General features: G+C 45.2%; 1 protein-coding gene across 15 annotated transcripts in view; it reads left to right on the forward strand.

Moving 5' to 3' along the window:
* tns1a (tensin 1a) overlaps positions 1-18,417 on the forward strand; it is a 92,456-nt gene that overhangs the window by 28,025 nt on the left and 46,014 nt on the right. For 13 of the 15 annotated variants that reach the window (XM_047336492.1, XM_035627313.2, XM_035626899.2 and 10 more), the window contains 2 exons: positions 3,222-3,336; positions 5,850-5,887. In XM_047336492.1, the coding sequence (XP_047192448.1) occupies positions 3,222-3,336; positions 5,850-5,887 (153 nt within the window). Of the gene's footprint in view, positions 1-3,221; positions 3,337-5,849; positions 5,888-13,749; positions 13,805-18,417 lie in introns of those variants that run through there. The other 2 variants (XM_035627303.2, XM_047336504.1) reach the window with 2 other exon arrangements.

Below are 18,417 nucleotides of genomic sequence, written 5' to 3' on the forward strand. Positions count from 1 at the left end.
CATCGGGGGGAAAAATGTCCCACAATTAATCAAATTTGTCATGGATGGTTAAGAAACTGATGGTGTTCATTCATTGATTTGTTTCATATTTACATACCAAATGTTAACTTTTAGTAACATCTTCATTATGAGCTGCCATTTCGAATGTAGGAGGCAGGGACCACGTTCTCGCTTTTTCTCTTTGTCGTTTACCTGTTATTCAAGCTTCTGAGGCTCTTTGGCTCTTTCTCTGAAAAAAGAAAAGAAAAGTAGAATCCCAGATGCTACATGGCAGCCATCCAAGTGCCATTTGCTCTCCTGTTGTGGCGATACTCACTGTGGGCTTGTGTACATGCATGCATGTTCCTGTGTGCGTCTGCTGTGTGCAAACTTGTGGTTATATGTCCTTTGTTTTTAGTTTTTTTTTAAATCCCTACTCATTCATCATTGTTGGACAGGACACGTTGACCCAAGTTGCCGTGACAGCCAGGTAACCATGGGGCCTGCCCGTGACACAGCTGGCTGCATCTGATTGGTTTAACTGGTGGCTTTCTGCCAGGTCATCTTTAACATGAACGCTATGGAGTGGCACCGAGGTGCTTTCACCACTATTTATAAACCCAGCCGAGCCCACACTGCAAAAAGTGTCCCTCATATTGAGGTTTTTAGTCTTCAGCGAGCAAGTCACAGTGTGACAAAAGCCATACAGATTTAGGGAGATAGGGGAGCAAAAACGCTGAGGAATACACTTTTGGTAAAGCTTTGAGTTGAATTAATGGCGGCACATTGAACGAGAGAGAGAACAAAAGAGGCGCTTCAGAAAGCAACAAGAAGATGGATTGCAGAAGTTGTTGACGAATGTTATTGGTGCAATTTTTTTTTATTGTAGTAGTAGTTGTAGCAATATGCTGTGGTTCAAAACCTGCATCTACAAGCATCGGTGCGTGAGTTTGAAACTTTGGATAAAGTCAGACGCTGTTAACTTTTTTTTTGTGATTATTCGTGATTTCCTCCTGCTTTTCTGAATATGTAGTAAAATGACCAGTTCGAGTGCATGTGTATGCAACATGAACCCAAACATGAATGTGTGTCAGCGTGCGATGCCTACGACGTGGGAGACTGCAGGTCGCTGTTAAATGGGAGCCATTTAAGGTTAAAGTTACGGTTAATGTTAAATGTGTGTGTCATCATGTCAAAATATGGTCCTGAGAAACTGTAGCGGGAAGGATTTCCTGACGATTGATCTGTTTCACCTTTGCTCAACAGTATAAATTGCAAGAGTATACAAGCATTACTGCGCAAATTTTACAGAAAATGGACTCACTGATCTTTAGATCAGTTGGATTAGTGTTAATTATTCTCATAGGGAGTTAATCATTCATTTGTTCTCGGCGATAGTTGGAACAAGGTGACAATTTGAAAAAAAAATAATGTTTTCAGTAAAGAGCTGGAAGATTTACAGCTCAGCGGAGCCCAACCCAGGCCGGCCCAGCTGCACAAATACACAGAGGAAATGACATCATCAGTATGACTCACTGAGGAGGGTGCTCAGATAGAGGGATGGTGGGTAAAGAGAGCTAAGGAAAGGTGCAGTGGGGGAATCCAAGAGGGTGTTTGTTCGCTGTGGCCAATTTCTTCAGAAATGGGAAAAGAGCAGATCCCGAATTCGCCCCGTCAATCCTTGTTTTTTTTTTATGAGTTTGACCTTCACATTGGGGAAAAAAGCAGATCGAATGAACCCAACCAGCCTTCTAAAATGCTTTTAGAGTCAAGGCACCTTCAAATGGAATAGCATTGACCCAGTTACTGCAGTCTTGGCTGCATTTTGTACGCCTCAGGTTAAACCAATCAAATCAACACTGAGTAACGTTCAGCTGTTTGGAAGGACACACCACATTTGAACACGGTGTAAACGACACAAAGGGGAAAACATTAGATGAGTCATGGAATCAATTTCACGGAGGTCTTTGGGGATCCACGCTGTTGTCTCCCTGCCGTTGAGCAGCACGCACGCATCAACGGCAAACCCACCTTCATCATCGTCACCGCCACCGTCATTCCCTCTGTGTGTTTTGATATCTTTCGCTTATTGGGAAACAAACAAGTTCACTTCTTCGATGCTCTGCTCAGTTCCTGGAGCTGCAGTGTCCTCAGGCTGCTCTGAAAAAAATGTTCCAGCAACCTCCCCACCCTCCCCCCCGACTAATGCGTACAGTACAGTGCACGCACGCACGCACGCACGCACAGGCATAGATGATTCCTAGAGTTTTTGAGGTTGTTGGCTGCTCTGAGGCTTTTTCTCTCTCTCTCTCTCTCTCTCTCTTTCTCCTCTTCATCATTAATTAGTCATTTAATTAGAGAACTTCAAAGTGAAAACATCCTCTGCTGGTGGGCGGACCATGTCAGTGTGTGTGTGTGTGTGTGTGTGTGCGTGCGTGTGTGTGTGTGTGTGTGTGTGTGTGTGTGCGTGTGCGTGCACCCATATGTACAGGTGTGTGTGCACGTGTACTGTATTTGCAATATTGTCACACCTTGTCGGTACTGAAAGTGCGTCACTGTGCAAATTTTTTTTTGCTTTGGGGGCTATTCTGTTAAATTACATAAAAACTATATTGCATGGTGAAAAAACATGATGTTTATGAGTTAATTGTTTTTTCACATTCCAACGTTTTGTGTAAATGGATCTCAGAAACTTGTGGCTGCAGTTAATGATGATCCCATTTGTTTTTTATGAAATGATTCATCATTCACTAACATGAAATGTCAGAAAACAGTATTTGCCAGTGAAGTCATCATGGGCCCATGGTGGCATCTTTGGATTGACTGCTTTGTCTAACAATGAGTCTAAAACCAAAAGATGATCAATATGTAATAATATATATAAAGAGTCTATCAATCAATGAAGTAGAAAACGGTGAACGTTTTGGCATTTTTGTTTTACCATTCATCACCCTGCTTTACCCTGAACAAAGGAATTCCACAATTCTTTATAACTTTGTGACAGATTGTGTCACATCTGAGAAGAGAAGTATTCTCAGCAAACGTGGAAGAGGAAAGTAGAAGAGAATCCAGACAGCTGAAACCAAATGCCATCAAAGGCTGAGATCAAATCCCCATGTGCAGACACAGACGAATATTTCACTGCTGATCACCAAATGTGTTTCCATTGGCCGTCAATTCAACTCACTCCTGTGTCCCCGTCTCCCTCTTTCTCTCCCTCTTCCTTCCTCTTCCTCGCTCAGCCCGACGAGCTGGAGGGCGTCCACACACACACCTTCAAGCTGAAGCCATTCAAGAAGGCCAAGAGCTGTGATATATGCAAGCAAGCCATCACCAAGGAGGGCCTCATCTGCAAAGGTGAGTGTCTGTCTGGGATGTTGAATCTGAGCAGACGGGAGATCAGACAGAGTGATTTGTGTCCAGACAGTGGCCGGGGTAAAATTACAGGAATGGCTGAGAGAGAGAGAGGTTTATTCATAAATATGTTCTCCTGAAGGAATGAATGAGAACAACATTAAAAAAAAAGGAATCGCAGAAGGTATGAGGTATGATGTGTTGATACACCTGCATGAAACTGAAAACTGTTCCACAGCTGCTCCCGGCATTAGGATCAACATATTTTATTGGTGGCTGGAATTATTGCAGCTATGTGACAACATCATTTATAGTTCCACGTTTTAGGAGGCCTACTTACTACATTTTTATTATCATTTTTTTTATTATCAGATTAATTTATTCAAATTCTACACGTATTGTACATTTGTCTCTGTCCCTTTTGTTTTGCATTGCGCTGTGCATGTACAGTGTGTACAGTATGTGTGTAGTTGTGTGTCTCTTGTTCCAGCTTTGGTTTCTCTCGCCTCTTACTTTTCGTTTCGTCCCTGGCCTTCCCCATCTACAATCCAGTCACACATATTTCGAGTCTAATTTTAGACGAACCAAAGGTTTTATTGTCACTCCAGGGAAAATCCAGGGGAAATTAACATTTGCCCACCTCACTTTTTCTCCCCCCTTTTTTGAACTACAAACACAGCGTCTTTAGTTGGAGCAGAGCTGACAAACACACAGAAGCCCAGCAGTAGATGAGCGGGCCTGTATAGGGCTTTGGCTGAGGATTTGCTGTTAAAATTAGCATGGCTGCTGCTGCTGCTGCTGCTGCATTAGCCTAGATAAGAGGGAGCAGGGGGAGAGAGGGATGAGGGATGGAGGGGTAGAGCGAGGCAGAATAAAGAGAGAGAAATCTGGGTTTAGGATGAGATAGACATGGGAAACAAAGAGAAGAGGGTGCAGAGGAGAGTGTTGGAGAATTACTTTCCCGTCTATTCATCCTCTTTGTTAAAATACAGGAGCTTTAAACTCTGCTAAATATCAAAGTCATCCAGCTAAAAGCCCTAAAGTCCTACTTTAATAACAAAATATGACATGTATGTGTCGTTAAACAGGAGCCTTCTCCTGCTGTGTGTGTTCACAAGCAAACACATGTCCATCTTCGCGTCCTTGCCGTTCCGTTGCGGTTACCAGGAAGTGATGCTGGGCGGCCACGTTGCTACGGAGGACGCTTGTGGCCAGTAGATAAGACTCGATAATGAGACGATATGCATTCAGTCAGATGTGTGCACACATTTGTCCGAACTCACTTATTGTTACCTGCACTTTCCTCTGATTTACTGTTGGAACCCTTTAACCCCTTAAGGGGAATTTCTCAACATTGAGGGAAAAACAAAACTGCCAACCATGAACAAAGCCTTGGACTACCACCTAATGCCAAAACATTAATTTGTACAGTTATATTGTATTGCAGACTTCAGAGTGCATGGTAGAGAAGTCTGGCGGTGCAGAGGCATTTCCACCTCTCCCAATAACTTTGCAGAAATCTCTGCAGCAGGTGCACTTAACATAACACTAGGTTGACATTTACTAAATTCACAAGCTCAACTTTTGTCTAAAAGGGACAAAAAAGACAAAAGTTAAATGTGTTGTTGTTGATTTGAGGATCCCAGCTCTTTGAATACACATTAGTCCAACATCCTCGCTTATTTATATTTGTGTCCACACCCATCCTAGCACAGCTGCCCTTTAAATATTACCACCTCCAAATAATGACCAATCAGCACTCGACACACAGAATCACCATGTAATCACATTTATCACCATTACACCGGTTTACCTCAATTCACCAATGTTTTTCTAACAGTCTCCTTTTCCTTAAAGACCACCCGGGGAAGACTTTCACCCTTCTGGCTCCTCACGCCAACATCACTTTTTTTTTTTGTTCACTTGTTCTGCTTTCGAAACACACACACACACACACACACACACACACACACACACACACACACACACACACACACACACACAAACACAAACACACACAAACACACACAAACACACACACACACACACACACACACACCCGGGGACCACCCAGGTTGACAGTGAGGCAGCAGGTGTGCAGGGTCAAGGGGTCGTACCTGCCCAGGCGTCAAAGAGGTTGACTCACTGCTGCTGTCTCTCTGTTTTATAATGATTACTTTTATCTCATTCAAACTTAAACATCCTTTAGGAAGCAAGCCGCACATTGTTTTGACTCCCTTGACTCTTCTACATCATTCAGAGTGTCTGAATCAAAAAGTGGAATACTGAAATACTGGCGAGTAAATGAGTGGATGGATGTTTGCTCTATGTGGCCACTTGGTGGCAGCACAACAACAAGTTTAGCACACTCAGCGGCAGTGATCACTTCAGTCAGAGGCAATCTTCTTTTCTTTCCACTTGAAGAGTGAATGTTGACTCTCACCCATACATTGTTCACACGTGTGCGCTCGAGCTGTTCAGTGACACTCACGTGACTCCTCTGTCTTTTTTTTCAGCGTGCCGGTTGTCCTGCCATAGAAAATGTGAAGTAAAGGTAAGACACTGAGCGTCTTTTACTGCTTACCAGTGACTTGTTACTTGTCACTGCCTCTGCAGCATATGCTAGTGGTGCAAACCTCAACACTACCATGCACACATGCAAATTCATACCTACATGCAAGCTCAAAGCCGTATTACTCAGTCCGGGTCCAATCATAATGCTTTCAGGATTTTTGTTTAACTCCCTCCCCCACTGGCCATAAATCCTGCCAGTTAGCAGCTGGTGCACAGGGACCTACGCTGTCTGGTTCATAGGTTAAATCTGCAGGTGTAGGCGAAGGTGCTGGCCAGAGGTCCTCGACAACAGAGAGCAGGCTGTTGTAATGCCTTTCATTGTCGAGCTACTGTTGACTCTGCCGAGGGGGTGTGACGCACATTCAGTGCATTTGCTGCTCTAAACGCCGATCAAAATCCAAGACAGTTCCCCCTTACATAGATTCATGTTTTTACCAGGTACCTGAATAGGAGAAATCAAACTGACATTAGTCCTTAAGAAAATGCTAAAACTCTGATTAGGCAACTTTGCAGGCTTTTGGTCTGGCTTTCAAACCCAGTTGAGTGGTTTTATCTTGCCATTAGTGCTGCAATAGGTACATTTATTCACAAAAAAAGTCATTAGTATCAATGTTCATCCCCTGATCCTCAGGATCCTGAAAACGGCTTCGCGAGAGGAAGTGAAGCCATCGACTCTGCATCCTCGCACCGAATCGCACATTCCACATTTCCAGCTCGTCACAGTCGCGCTCACCACATTTGATCCAGTCTGCAGTGGAACAGGGAGAGTGAATGAAAGGGAAGGCGAGGGAGGAAAAGGGCGGAGGGGAAGAGTGTAGCAAGACTATTCTTAGTGGTTTTGAGTTGTGACTGGCGGGGAGAAATGTTGAAATGTCTTCTCCGTCGCCCTTTTCCCCCGAGACCATCGCCAAAGCTGCAGTATCTACCCAGAGATTACTGTAGGGACAAAAGCTATATATGTTCCCAAAACATTTTTGCCAAATGGCTCTAAAACCATGCAGGCCCAGCCATTTTGTGGTGGCAATTTAGGGAATAATCAGGAAAGCAAGAATCATGAGTCATTCACGATTCTGGTGGAGACAGACGGGGCCGGATCATGGTCCCATAAGGCCCATGCACATGTCTTTCTGGACAGCTCGGTCTTTAAATGCCAAGAAAACTTTTGTTTTTAACACCATGGGCCCCAGGGGCCCTCAAATTGTAAGTGCTGAGGCGTCTGGGGGGCCCTAGTGGTGAGCTCATATTTTCCCCGGGGCCCTCACATTGTATGCCCACAAGGACTTGGTGGTCAGCTTGCGCTGTGCACACTAAGGGCCCTGGAATTCAACTTCCTTCTGGAAGTCTTGGGCCAAGCGCTTGCGTGATGTCTGAGGCTTGGAGGCCCCCTGGCAGTCCGAGGCCCCCGGGGCACTGGCCCTACTGGCCCGGTCAGTAATCCAGCCTTGGTGACAGGAGGAGGAGTAAGAGGTGTGTGTATCTGAGAGGAGAAGATGGTGAGGAGGACTGTCAGTAGATAAAAGCAGCAGGAGAGAGAAATTGTGAGTAAATGGTTGGCGCAAATTCTTCTATTCCTTACTTCCTCCATGTGCTAAACCCCGACCAAACATTTACTTTGGCTTCCTGCAATCCACCGCGATTGAAAACAAACAGGGTTGTGTCTGGTCGTAAAAAAGTGCGGAAAAGTTCCGCCTTTGTGGAAATTCAAGTGTGGACTCAGTCAGGCGGCGGTGCTTTCTCCGTCTGACTCTGCGTTGACCTCCAGCTGTAAATTTGTCATGAAGCACAATGAGGTTGTCGCCGGGCGGTTTGCAGCGCACCAGACGTGAAGGTAACTGCTGCGCTGCGCTGATTTCATTTTATGTGTTTATCATTCCAAGCTGCGGCGACTTCCCCTTTAATGCTGTTACAGTGACCGGGGCATTAAAAGACAAGTTGTTTTGAATCTTTTAATGGTCGTGTTATCATGTTTCATGCAGATTCTTTGTGTCTTCATGGCATTTTGATAGGTTGGATTTAATGAGGGTGTGGTGAAGGTTAATGGTTTTAACATATGACGTGAGACAAAATATGCGCCATTTATTCATACTGAGTATCTGCATCATTCCCACAATCACTTAATGACTTTTATATTTATGTCTCATGTAAGTCATTTTATTGCACTTTAGCATGACCAAAAGTCATTGGTGAGGTCGTAATTTGTCCTGTGATAATAATCTAATGGTTTTGACTTTTTATAAATAAAAAAAATTGGGTTCCCCTTCCTCAGCCTTGATCCGCTTAACTTTGAAAATCCCTGACCACTTGCGGTTCCATCATTAACTTTGAAAAGTCATGAAAATGTCTGTGGAGAACATCCAGAAGACAAATGTCCAGTGATGTGGCTTTGACAAAGCAAGGCTCATCGTCTCTGGGCTACGCTTCTTGGTCTGTTTTCCTTTCCGTCCATGTAGCCGCAGCCGTCTCCGTGTGAACGAGTGTTATTGGAGCCCCCGAGAACGCTCCAGTTCGGCGACAGATGCGTTCTTGTCCAGCAGCGTGTATAGGAGACATACTCTGGCGACCTCACGGTGCCTGTTATGGGTGTCTGTGTTGAGGAGGAGGCTTGTCGGGACAGGGGTGCTGCGGCTGGGATGCATCCTGAAATCTGGCCGGACACCCAAGTTGTGGGTTGGAGACAGAGGCTTCTCTGTTTAGCATTAGTCTGCTCATACCTGACTCCCAGGCTGCGGGTTCTCTGAGGCAGCTTCAGTCATGCTGGGAGATTTTGGGGGTAATAAATCAGATGAAGAAGATTTTGTATTCAAACTTAAATTTCTCCGGGGTAAGTCTGGGTGATGTTAAAATCAAAACAGATCTCCTTCTGTATAGTTTTAGGGGCTTCTCTTATAAACATTTAATGTGCTAAAATTATGAGCATGTATGGTAATTTTACTCCTCATACTTGTTAGAGTAAATTTGTTTGCAATACATTGTGGTAAAAGAGGCTTAAAATATCAGCAGAGTCGTTTTTTGGGGGGGGGTTTATTCGTCATCTTTCACATTATACAAAATCATTTGACCTCTTGTTGCAGCGGATAAATATGTATTCATGCAACATTAATTAATTTATTAATGGAACACAGTTGCCTAAGACCTATTTGGCTTAGACAAAAACACGAAGGATTAAGCTACTTGTTCGACTTGTGACATTTTTCATAAGAAAATTTGAAGTATAACTAGAATGGCACTCAGTAGAGTGTATACTGTACAGTACCTCCGCCAAGGCCCAACAGTCCCCTTGAATTCAATCAAGTCTTTTAACTGTGCCGACAAAACAACGCAGATCAAGAAATCATTATCTCCTCGCAGAAGAATGATAAATAGATCAACATTTATTCACACCATAAAAAGCAGAGTCATTGGAAACAAAGCTACACTCAATAATATTGATTTAAAACGTAAAAACACACAACATATCAAGTTTTCTGGCAAGTTCCAGATTTTTTATTTGGATCTGCACTAATTTGCACACACACAGAGATATCAAAATCCGTGTATTATTCCCTGACAAATCTGTAAAAATGTCAAAAAAGCGCCCTATCTTTCAAGCAAGTGTTGATAAAAACTCCTGGATCCACCCCCTTTGTCCGGATCAGAGAAATTAAAGGTCTTTTCCCCCAAGTTTTGTGGAAATCCAATGTGCAAATCTGGCAGACAACCAAAATAACATACAGGGGCAAAACATAACGTCCTTGGCGGAGGTAATTAGACTTTGGTCTTTGGATGCGGACAGGAAATAGAACACCATGAGGATCGGTCCTATGAATTACATTGTTCAGATATGAAGCAAACCGGAGCCCCCAGAGCCTGGATGCTGGTGATGGTGATGAGCTGGAGGTTGGGACATCTCACGAGAGGCTTCTGATTGGAGGGCTTGGTAGGAGATGACCAGGTATTGTGGATGGAGGGGGGGAACATGTATCGATCAAACAAAATGACAAGTGAGAAAAAATACTTTTGGTGTTTGGCGGCTTACGAGCGATTGGCTAACGGCTAATGTGCCAGGTTGTGATTGGATGTACTGTAGATGAGAATAAGCAGGTGGTGCTTGCTCCTGGGATTCTTTTATAGGATTTTTTTTTTTTTTTTCAGACGTTAAAATGTCTTGCAGCCCCTTCAGATTTATCTGTCCAAGCACAGCGGCATGTGTGGACCGGTTTGTTGTTGACTTGTGCGCGGTGTGTCTATGCATGTCATCACCACGACAACGTTGCCTGCATTTCACGGTTGTTTCCTGCTGTTTTATGGCTGAACTCCTTTTCGGGTCGTCCCCGCCGCCTGGATGCAGTATTCAGTTTGGCACCGCTGCATCAAAAATATGCAAACAGATCCACCCAATCACATACCATCAGTATCCATGTCTGTTGAAGGAAAAGCGCCGCGTCTGTACGCTCTCTGTTCTCCCTCACCCTGCATGGAAACAAGCCCTCATTATTCCTGATGATTTATCCCTGCCATGTCTTGGAGGAGCCTCCTGGAATGCCGCTGCAGCGGTTTGCGCTGTTCGGGGTTGGAAGACGCAGGCGAGGTTTGGCAGGGAAAGGCAGGGCCGGAGGGGAATGATGGGAAGAGGTTGGACAAGACGAGCGAGAGCGCAAGAAGTTTGAATATTCCTCATGTAAACAACGGCGCTGGAGAGGTTTTTGCCCTTGGCTGCATTTTATAAAACACTATTTACATGTTTGTCATTTTGACTCAATTCACTGTGGTCCTGTTTGACATGCCATGTGTGTTGCCGCTGCAATTCTACCTCTCCCACAAGACAAATAGATGCAAGTTCAGAATTGACTGTGCCGTCAAAGGTATTTCTGTTATTTCTACTCTTACAGAACAGCCTGGCTTCGAAAGCGGAGGTCTGGAACACATCGCAGTGTTAGTCTTCGAAGTTTGGTTCTGTATCGCTAACAAGCAAACTGTGCCGAAATTGATAGATGATTTCGAGAAACGGCTCCCACCAAAACTCCGAAACAACGTTATTCTGTCCATGATTGGCATAATTCACACCTCAAACTTTCCAGATTTTTTCTGACTTTCTGGGGCTGGGGGGGGTTCATCCCTGAGCAGCAGAAAGAGTCTTCTTGTAGTTGAGTCTGTGATTCTGTTGGCTGTGGCTACTACTAACAGACCAGTTTCATTCTGTTCTAATTATAACAGTAAAGGTCAGCAGGCAAGGCCTGGACCCGGTTCGGAATCGCTAACCTTCAACCCGTCGAACCTTCAAACCCATGTCCAGTGTTGAAAACATTGGCAGGTTTCTTTGCTCAGCGTGTGCGTGTACTCTCGCTGTATCTCACGGCTCATTCACTTATCGGCTCGTTCACTTATCGCCGCGGTCAGCTGGAGCCGAACAAAGTGCTCTCGTAATCAGGCCTTTTCCACTTCCTGTGGTTGTGGATGTCCACAGATCTCGGAGCGGCAGCAGGACCGAAACGGGACCGGACGGCTGGGAAATGCGCAGTCCGAGACAAAATATAACAGAGGGTGTGAGAAATGTAGAAAAAGAAAGGGAGCCTAGTCCTGTGCGAACATTGTCTTTTTACGCCTCGTATTTGTTCATGTCTTTTGTGTAAATCAGTGGGAGGGCAAAGGCAGTTATTTTACCTAGTTATTCATCTTGAGAATAAAAAGACACTCATAGATTTGAAGGGGCTAGTCATCCAGTCACATGTTGAATTTCTATTTGTAGAACATCTAATACATCCTTTGTCATTCAAAAGAAAATCCTGGGGATATCATGGCTGTACGCAGATGGAGATGGTCCCGTTTCATCTCCCGCAGCCTGAAATCCCCGTCTGTCAGCCGGAGCTCACTCACTACTTACATAACACGAGCCCAAACGGTGTTCAGAGGAAGGAAGGAGGCCCCGTCAGACTTTTAAACACGGGGTCTTTACTTTTTCCAACTGACCTTAAAGTCGATTTCTTTGTCTAAATGTATGTCCGTGCACATTCCAAACTCCACTATAAGCCTGACTTGAAATAAGCTGGGCCTCCTCCTCTGGCGCAGAATTTCGAGGTCAAGGGTCTAGGTTTTAATCCAGGCATGCTAACGTTTTAATCCACATCCAAACATGTGTGGATGTGTGAAAACTGGGAGAAGACTTTAATTAGACCTCTGGCAAATGACATGCTCCATAAATTGGAACCCAGAAGCCCTTTAATATGAAAAGAGGCAGGGTTGCAAACCCATTTTACCACCTACCGTACAAACCCAGAGCTATTTATGTCACTCCGTCCAAAGTGATCGGTAAGTGCGATTTTAGATGCTAAATTTACTTTTTTTTGTCAGCGGGTTTCCACGACTCCCTTTTAATAGTGTGGTTGAGGCCGTCTTCCTTCTAAGGCTGTCCTTTCTCTTTTTTTTGTCTGCTTTATCATCCAAAAGGAGAAGGTGCATGGAGCGAGACCACAAACACAGTAAGACGTGCATGGAGGCAGGGATGAGGAGCGGTCAAGAATGTTGGCACAGAAAAGAGAGTAACCATCCAAGCATGAAAGTGAAAAAGGTAGAACGAGAGAGAGAGAGAGAGCGAGAGAGAGGTAGAGGGTGAGGAAGGGGGGAGCGAGCGAGAATGATGAGACGCACGCACGCACACACACACACACACACACACACACACACACACACACATTTGCGGGAGACAAGCCTCCTCATTCCACAGCAGCCCTTCACAGAGGCGAGTCTGTTTCCCCGACGCAGGCACGTCACATCAAAGATCCATGGCGGCACGTCTCCATGGCGACGCCCTTCAGCGGTATAGACGCAGCGCAGCGGTCGGGAGATATCGCTGGCAGACAAGCCGAACAGGCAGCCTAATAATCGGGTTGACTGATGGCCCAATTTACCTCGGCCCTCGACCGGAGGTCAAGAGCTAAGTTCACCCCAGAGTGTCCGAAACCCGACGGGGGTTCGGCAAATATTTTTGTCCCGAGTGTTTTTAGACAGTAAGGACATCTCAGGCCTTTATCTGTTTCTATGTACATGTGGCACACAGTGGCTGTCAACAGGTTAAAACTTCTCATGCAGATTTTGCTGCAATTCCAGGATGCAGGCCGTTCATGAGAGGTCCAACACGTCACTATAACGTTCTGTCTGTGGATGATTTCTCTTCTCTTTGTGGTCATCCATTGACCATATCCAGTATGAAACAGAAGGAATCTGTAAATTTATCTGGTAAAATTGGAAAAGTAAGCTTACTGATCTCCCCTTTTTTCCACACCTATAACAGTGCATTGTGTGGGAAGAGGAAGAGTTAACGTCAGTATTAATTATTGACAAATACGGGATGAAGAATTCATGGCAGCGTCGAGAAAAGAACAGAGAGGTTCTTCTCCTTCTCTCTCTCTCTGTGTGTCAAGCATGTGTCAACAGCTACAGAGAAGGCTTACGAGGAAAAGGGAAGGCTGGAGTAAGAGGGAGGGATACGGAGGGATACGGTTACTGGCTGCCCCCGGATGGCTCTTGCGCTCTCGTTTTGGGTACCGGAATCGTAAGGAGCCCCAAGCCACTTTCTTGGCCTTATATAGCGTGTTTCGAAAACTTCTTGGCAATTGACGGGAGGAACTCAAGCCAGCAGTATGAAGACTTGTATCCCGGCGCAGTCCACATGCGCGCACGCATATACACAGAACGGCGTTCAGTAGCTCTCTGGCACGCGTTTGGGATTACTGCTGTTGTTTTGAGTGAGAGAGGTGGAGGAAGGAGGAGGAGGAGGAGGAAAGCGTCTGTATTTGGTGCTCCCTCTCTTGCCCCCTTTCTCTCCTGGAGGGGGGGCCTGGGGGCATGGAGAATGCAGAGGTAGAAACACGGCAGAGGGGATAGAAGAGAGAGTGCGAGAGAAAGTGGCACCGGTGTGCAGGTAAGAGTAGATGTTCGGATGCATAATGTTTTGATTTTTGTTTTATCTGTTGTTATGGTGGTGGGAAATGTTCAATGAGTCTTTTTTCTTTTCTTCTTTCATGGCCTAAAATGAATCTTCAGAAGGTCAACCTTTAAGAATTTTGAAGTGGTTTCTTTGGTTATAAAAGGCGGTTGGAGCACGATTTTGTACAGCTGCAACAACAAAAGAAAAAAGGGAATCTTTGGATGTCATTTCAGCTGATAGCACTTTCCTCTCCATGTTGTGGATGTAGGCTACAGTCTGCCACACAGTCATGGGAACCCTGCTCCCATGGGAGCGGGACCGACAAGCGTGCATGTGAGTTTCTTGTTTGCGGCTGTCGAGCCTTTTCCTGACCCGGCGAGCGGTGATTTGTGGCCGCGGAGTCGCGGAGAGGCGCGCAGCAAACGGTCAACACAGCAGGCAAACACGTGTTTTTTCTCTCCCTCGCCGTGACCCGCATCTGCTTTCGCATTACAGGAGATGAAGAGGAGCAGAGAGTGTATGCAGGAAACGTCTTTTCACGTCTGCTTTGTATTTTTCCCTCTGCGGCCTCTTTTCTGTCTGACACCTTCGAGAGAGGATGCAGACTGATGATGGCAATCGTTCACCTCTGACCTTGAGCTAACGCAATGGTGGCAGTTAAACGTGAGTGGTCAAGAGGTCGCAGGGCTTGTATGTCCATGGCTGCCACTGAAAGAGCCAAAACAGCAGAAAGGAATGCAGTGCCTATACCACAACAAAATCAAACACACTTTTTTCCCCCGTTTCTTTTTGGATTTCATTTGACCGCATTACATAACCTTGAACCCGATGCTCTCGTCCTGGCATCAAGCTTGTCAAGCTGGTCATAAGTCTCGTGGGAAAAATGCTTTGCCACTTTCTCTGCCTTGTCAAGAAATGCTCTCCAACCACACACAAAAAAAAAAAAGCCCTAACTCATGTCTCCCCGGCGTCTCATAACATGAAGATGTTCTCTATAAGAGTGATGCTTTGGAGCCACTACTCTCCCTGTTGATTCATCCCTCCTGAGCTGTTTGTCTCTACCATCTGTCTTTCCCATCCCTTTTTTAACAAACCTATCGTCTCCTTCTTTGGCAGTACATCTCTTGACACATCAGAGAGGTGAAACCGTGGCAACCTTGAGAGTAATGTTGAGGGAAAAAAATTGCCAAGTAGAGAATCCTCTGACATGTTTGTGGAGATTTGAGATTTGAATTTTTAAGATATACTTCAACACAGAGTGGGACCAGTAATCTGTGAGAACTTAAAGATCCCCACGACTGCGTCAGCTCCAAAGTATGCGCTGTTGAAGTGTTGTGAAAGAAATAGTGACCGGGGAGGATGGCATTTAGTGTGCAACCACACAAGAGGTGAAGCATCTATTAGTAGAGACTGGCCTGGGCCTATACCCACTAACTTATTTCTGTCAATAAGTGACGGGCTGCAGCGGGGAAAAATAAGGCGCGAGTTTAGATGGACCGGATATTTAGATACGAGCCAAAACAAACAATCTGTTTTCAGATTTACACTTGTAAAAAAAATAGAGCGAGGCTTTTTTTGCAGGAGTAATTGCAGCAAACGAGCCCTCGCGAATCCTCGTGTTCTGGAAAGCCTATATTTTATTGGATTTTTTCTGTGTGTGTGTATAGCGTTGATTTTGGCTTGGCGGCGTTTCTTTATTCTCGCTCAGCCGTGCTATTAGTGGTCACACGAGAGTTAGCATCCTGTAGCCACCCCTTAATTAAACAGCAACTGATAGGCAAACGCCGTCCGGGACAGACCCGTCACCACCGTCCAACAACCGGCTCCGTCCAGTAATGATGAAAACATCCTTCAATAGAAGAGTAACACAAAATATTTTTTAAAAAAGCTCACATTTTTATTCAAAGCTCTTAAAAAAAATGAGGTGATCTTTGGATTCAAACGTGCCAAATGCTGGACCTCTCCCAGGATTGAAACTCCAATTAAATGACCTAACATCTATGATATGCGGTCATGCCCCTCTTGCGTAAAAACTCTTGAAGCGGGCTTTTTTAAGATTTTGAGGTTTCCAACATGTGTCCAAAGCAGAGCCACAAACACACATCTGACATTCATCATTTCTTTGTTTAACGGGCTACTTTGTCGTTCGTAGCCCGCCGTGATTTCGGTCGTAACCATACAAGGGATGGGGCAGCCAAGCCAGAGCCCACTCACCACTCGGTGTGGCTCGACCGTGATCAAATAGCTGCTTCCATGGTGATCCGTGGGCTCTGGCCTCTCGTTCATCCACTTGATGAAGTCCCCACAAACCAAACATCGGCATGTCGGTTTTCGAGGTGGAATAATGTCAGTGCCTATGTTGGACACGAATGTGAGCTCGCTCGCTGGCGGTGAAAATTGTTGAAATAAGAAGGGCGGTCGGCGATGATGAATCTCACTGTAAACAACCTCCTGTATGTTGTGGTGTGTTTTGTCGGAACCATTTATGCCAGAAGCAAACATTTGTGCCTACGATATTTTTTTTTTATGCTTATTTATGGTGTGTTAACCATGTGGAAGTGATTTTGTTTCTTGTGTGAAAAAATATTACCCCCTCCTTGTTTTGGCCACGAGATTTGGATTCTGCACGAGGAGACCAGGAACTTGTTGCTCGGTTGACATCACGTCGCTTACAAAGCATTCAAAGAGCCTCAAAGTTGTAATTTGTACGTGCATCACGGGATTGTTTTTCGTGCTGCGGTAAGACGTTGTTTGTGCTGCGAGACCGGATGTTGATGGACGTCAGTGGAAACAGTCGGCGGGCGGTGTGTTCTACTTAGCAAAAACAATTATTTAGACTTTCTGTTTGTACACCAGCCCTTTTTTTTTACATCCTGTTTGGGTCCTACAGTCTCTGAAATAGCCGCGAGACCTTCATGGTTTTCGACCCGGACTGAAAGGCATGTTTCAGTTTGGTTCCATGTAGATAATTCACCAATAAACATGCTGACACAGAGCTTATTCTCTGTTATACACTTTATGAGATTGAATATCTTGACTCTTTTTATGGAAGATAGATAAGCATTTTAGTGGCGACACTTTCCCACACATTATTTTTTTTGGCACCATTCTGCCAGAGTGATTTAGTTTGCCATTATCTTACTACAGACTGATTTAACTCGCATATTGTTTAACCACTGATGGCATCACTCGACGCTGCCAGTCGCGCTCCTGCCAGCGACGCGCTACCACCCAGTCGAACAAGACGCGGGGAAAGGAACATGCTCCTCACCATCGGAGTGCTGAGCGGATTTATTAGCCCTCCAAGTAAAACATAAAAAAAAGAAACCCAGCCGATGGATAAATCCCCCTAAAGAGGCTGTTTGAGCTTCAGTCCTTATTTGGAAAGTGAAGAATTTACTTTCTCAGGCTCGCTGCCATCAGCGCGGCAGTGGCTCTTGTGCGGGCAGGAGGAGTGCTTGAGGAATTTTGAGTGTGGTCTGACCAATGGCAGCCTTATTTATTGGAGCCAGTGAGATGATTTATACACAGAGGCAAACACATGCTTTCTCCCACCTCTGAGCCTGAAGCAAATGACCCAAGATCGCGGAGATTATTGCTAACCTAGAGAGGTCACAGGCCAAAGATTTTGGGGGGAAATGCAGCAGCAGGAGAAAACAAACCTCAACTTCTACTTTTAAAAATGTGTCAACTCTATAAAAATAAAATTGTAATGGCTGCGCCATGTGAGATATTAAGAGTTCAGTAAGATGTTCATACCGTTTTTAGGTGTCAAAAAGCATAGAACTAAAAACTGTGACTGCACTGGAAATGCCCTCATTGTCTGAACGAGTGCAAACCAAGCGTGCGAAGGTTTCCGAGCGAGCCAGTCGTACTCTTCCTCGGTTATCAGGGGATGCTTGTTCAAGCCTGTGTAAAGGTGTGTGAGAGTGAGCGGCAGTGGCGCGTTAACGTCGAGCGACTCAGCTTGGTGGACCGGGCTCCAGAGTCACGCTTTGATATTGCGCACTCCCCGTCAAGATATAAACCCACTCGAGGAGCACTTTGGTTGAAATCATTAATGCTCCTGCTGATCCACGCGCTCGGTGCGAGGATGAGGGAGATAAAAAAAACAAAACACAATGAGAAGGGCAGCTCAGCGAAAAACTGTTGAGTCTCACCTGAGACATTTGACCAATGTTGCAGCTAATTCGGCGACATCCCACCTCGGCTCACCTCTGTTTGCCCCCTAATGAGGCCTCTTGGCTGGGCTGAGATTGCTCAGTGGCTTCCCAGACGCCCCTCGTGACCCGATGAGATTATAAGATCGCTGTTTTAAAAGCCTAAACCCACCATGACTCTCCTTCTGTCGCTGTCGGTTTTTCTTTGCGGTCTGCTGGTCACTTTGCTGGGAAGTGATTAGGGAAGGCGCATGCAGAGGTTAAAGGAAAAGGTCAGCGTTTGCGTTATTTTGAATAAATGAAAAAGCTCCTGTGCATTTTGACACAGAGACGGTTGAAAAACCCCCAACAGAAACTGGATTTTCTGGGGAAAGCAAAAAGAATAGAGCACGAAGGAATTGCACGGCTGAAAGATGAACAGATGAAGACATGTGAGGAATGATCTTG

The sequence above is a fragment of the Scophthalmus maximus genome, chromosome 1 (genome assembly GCF_022379125.1).
Source record: "Scophthalmus maximus strain ysfricsl-2021 chromosome 1, ASM2237912v1, whole genome shotgun sequence".
NCBI classification, from domain to species: domain Eukaryota; kingdom Metazoa; phylum Chordata; class Actinopteri; order Pleuronectiformes; family Scophthalmidae; genus Scophthalmus; species Scophthalmus maximus.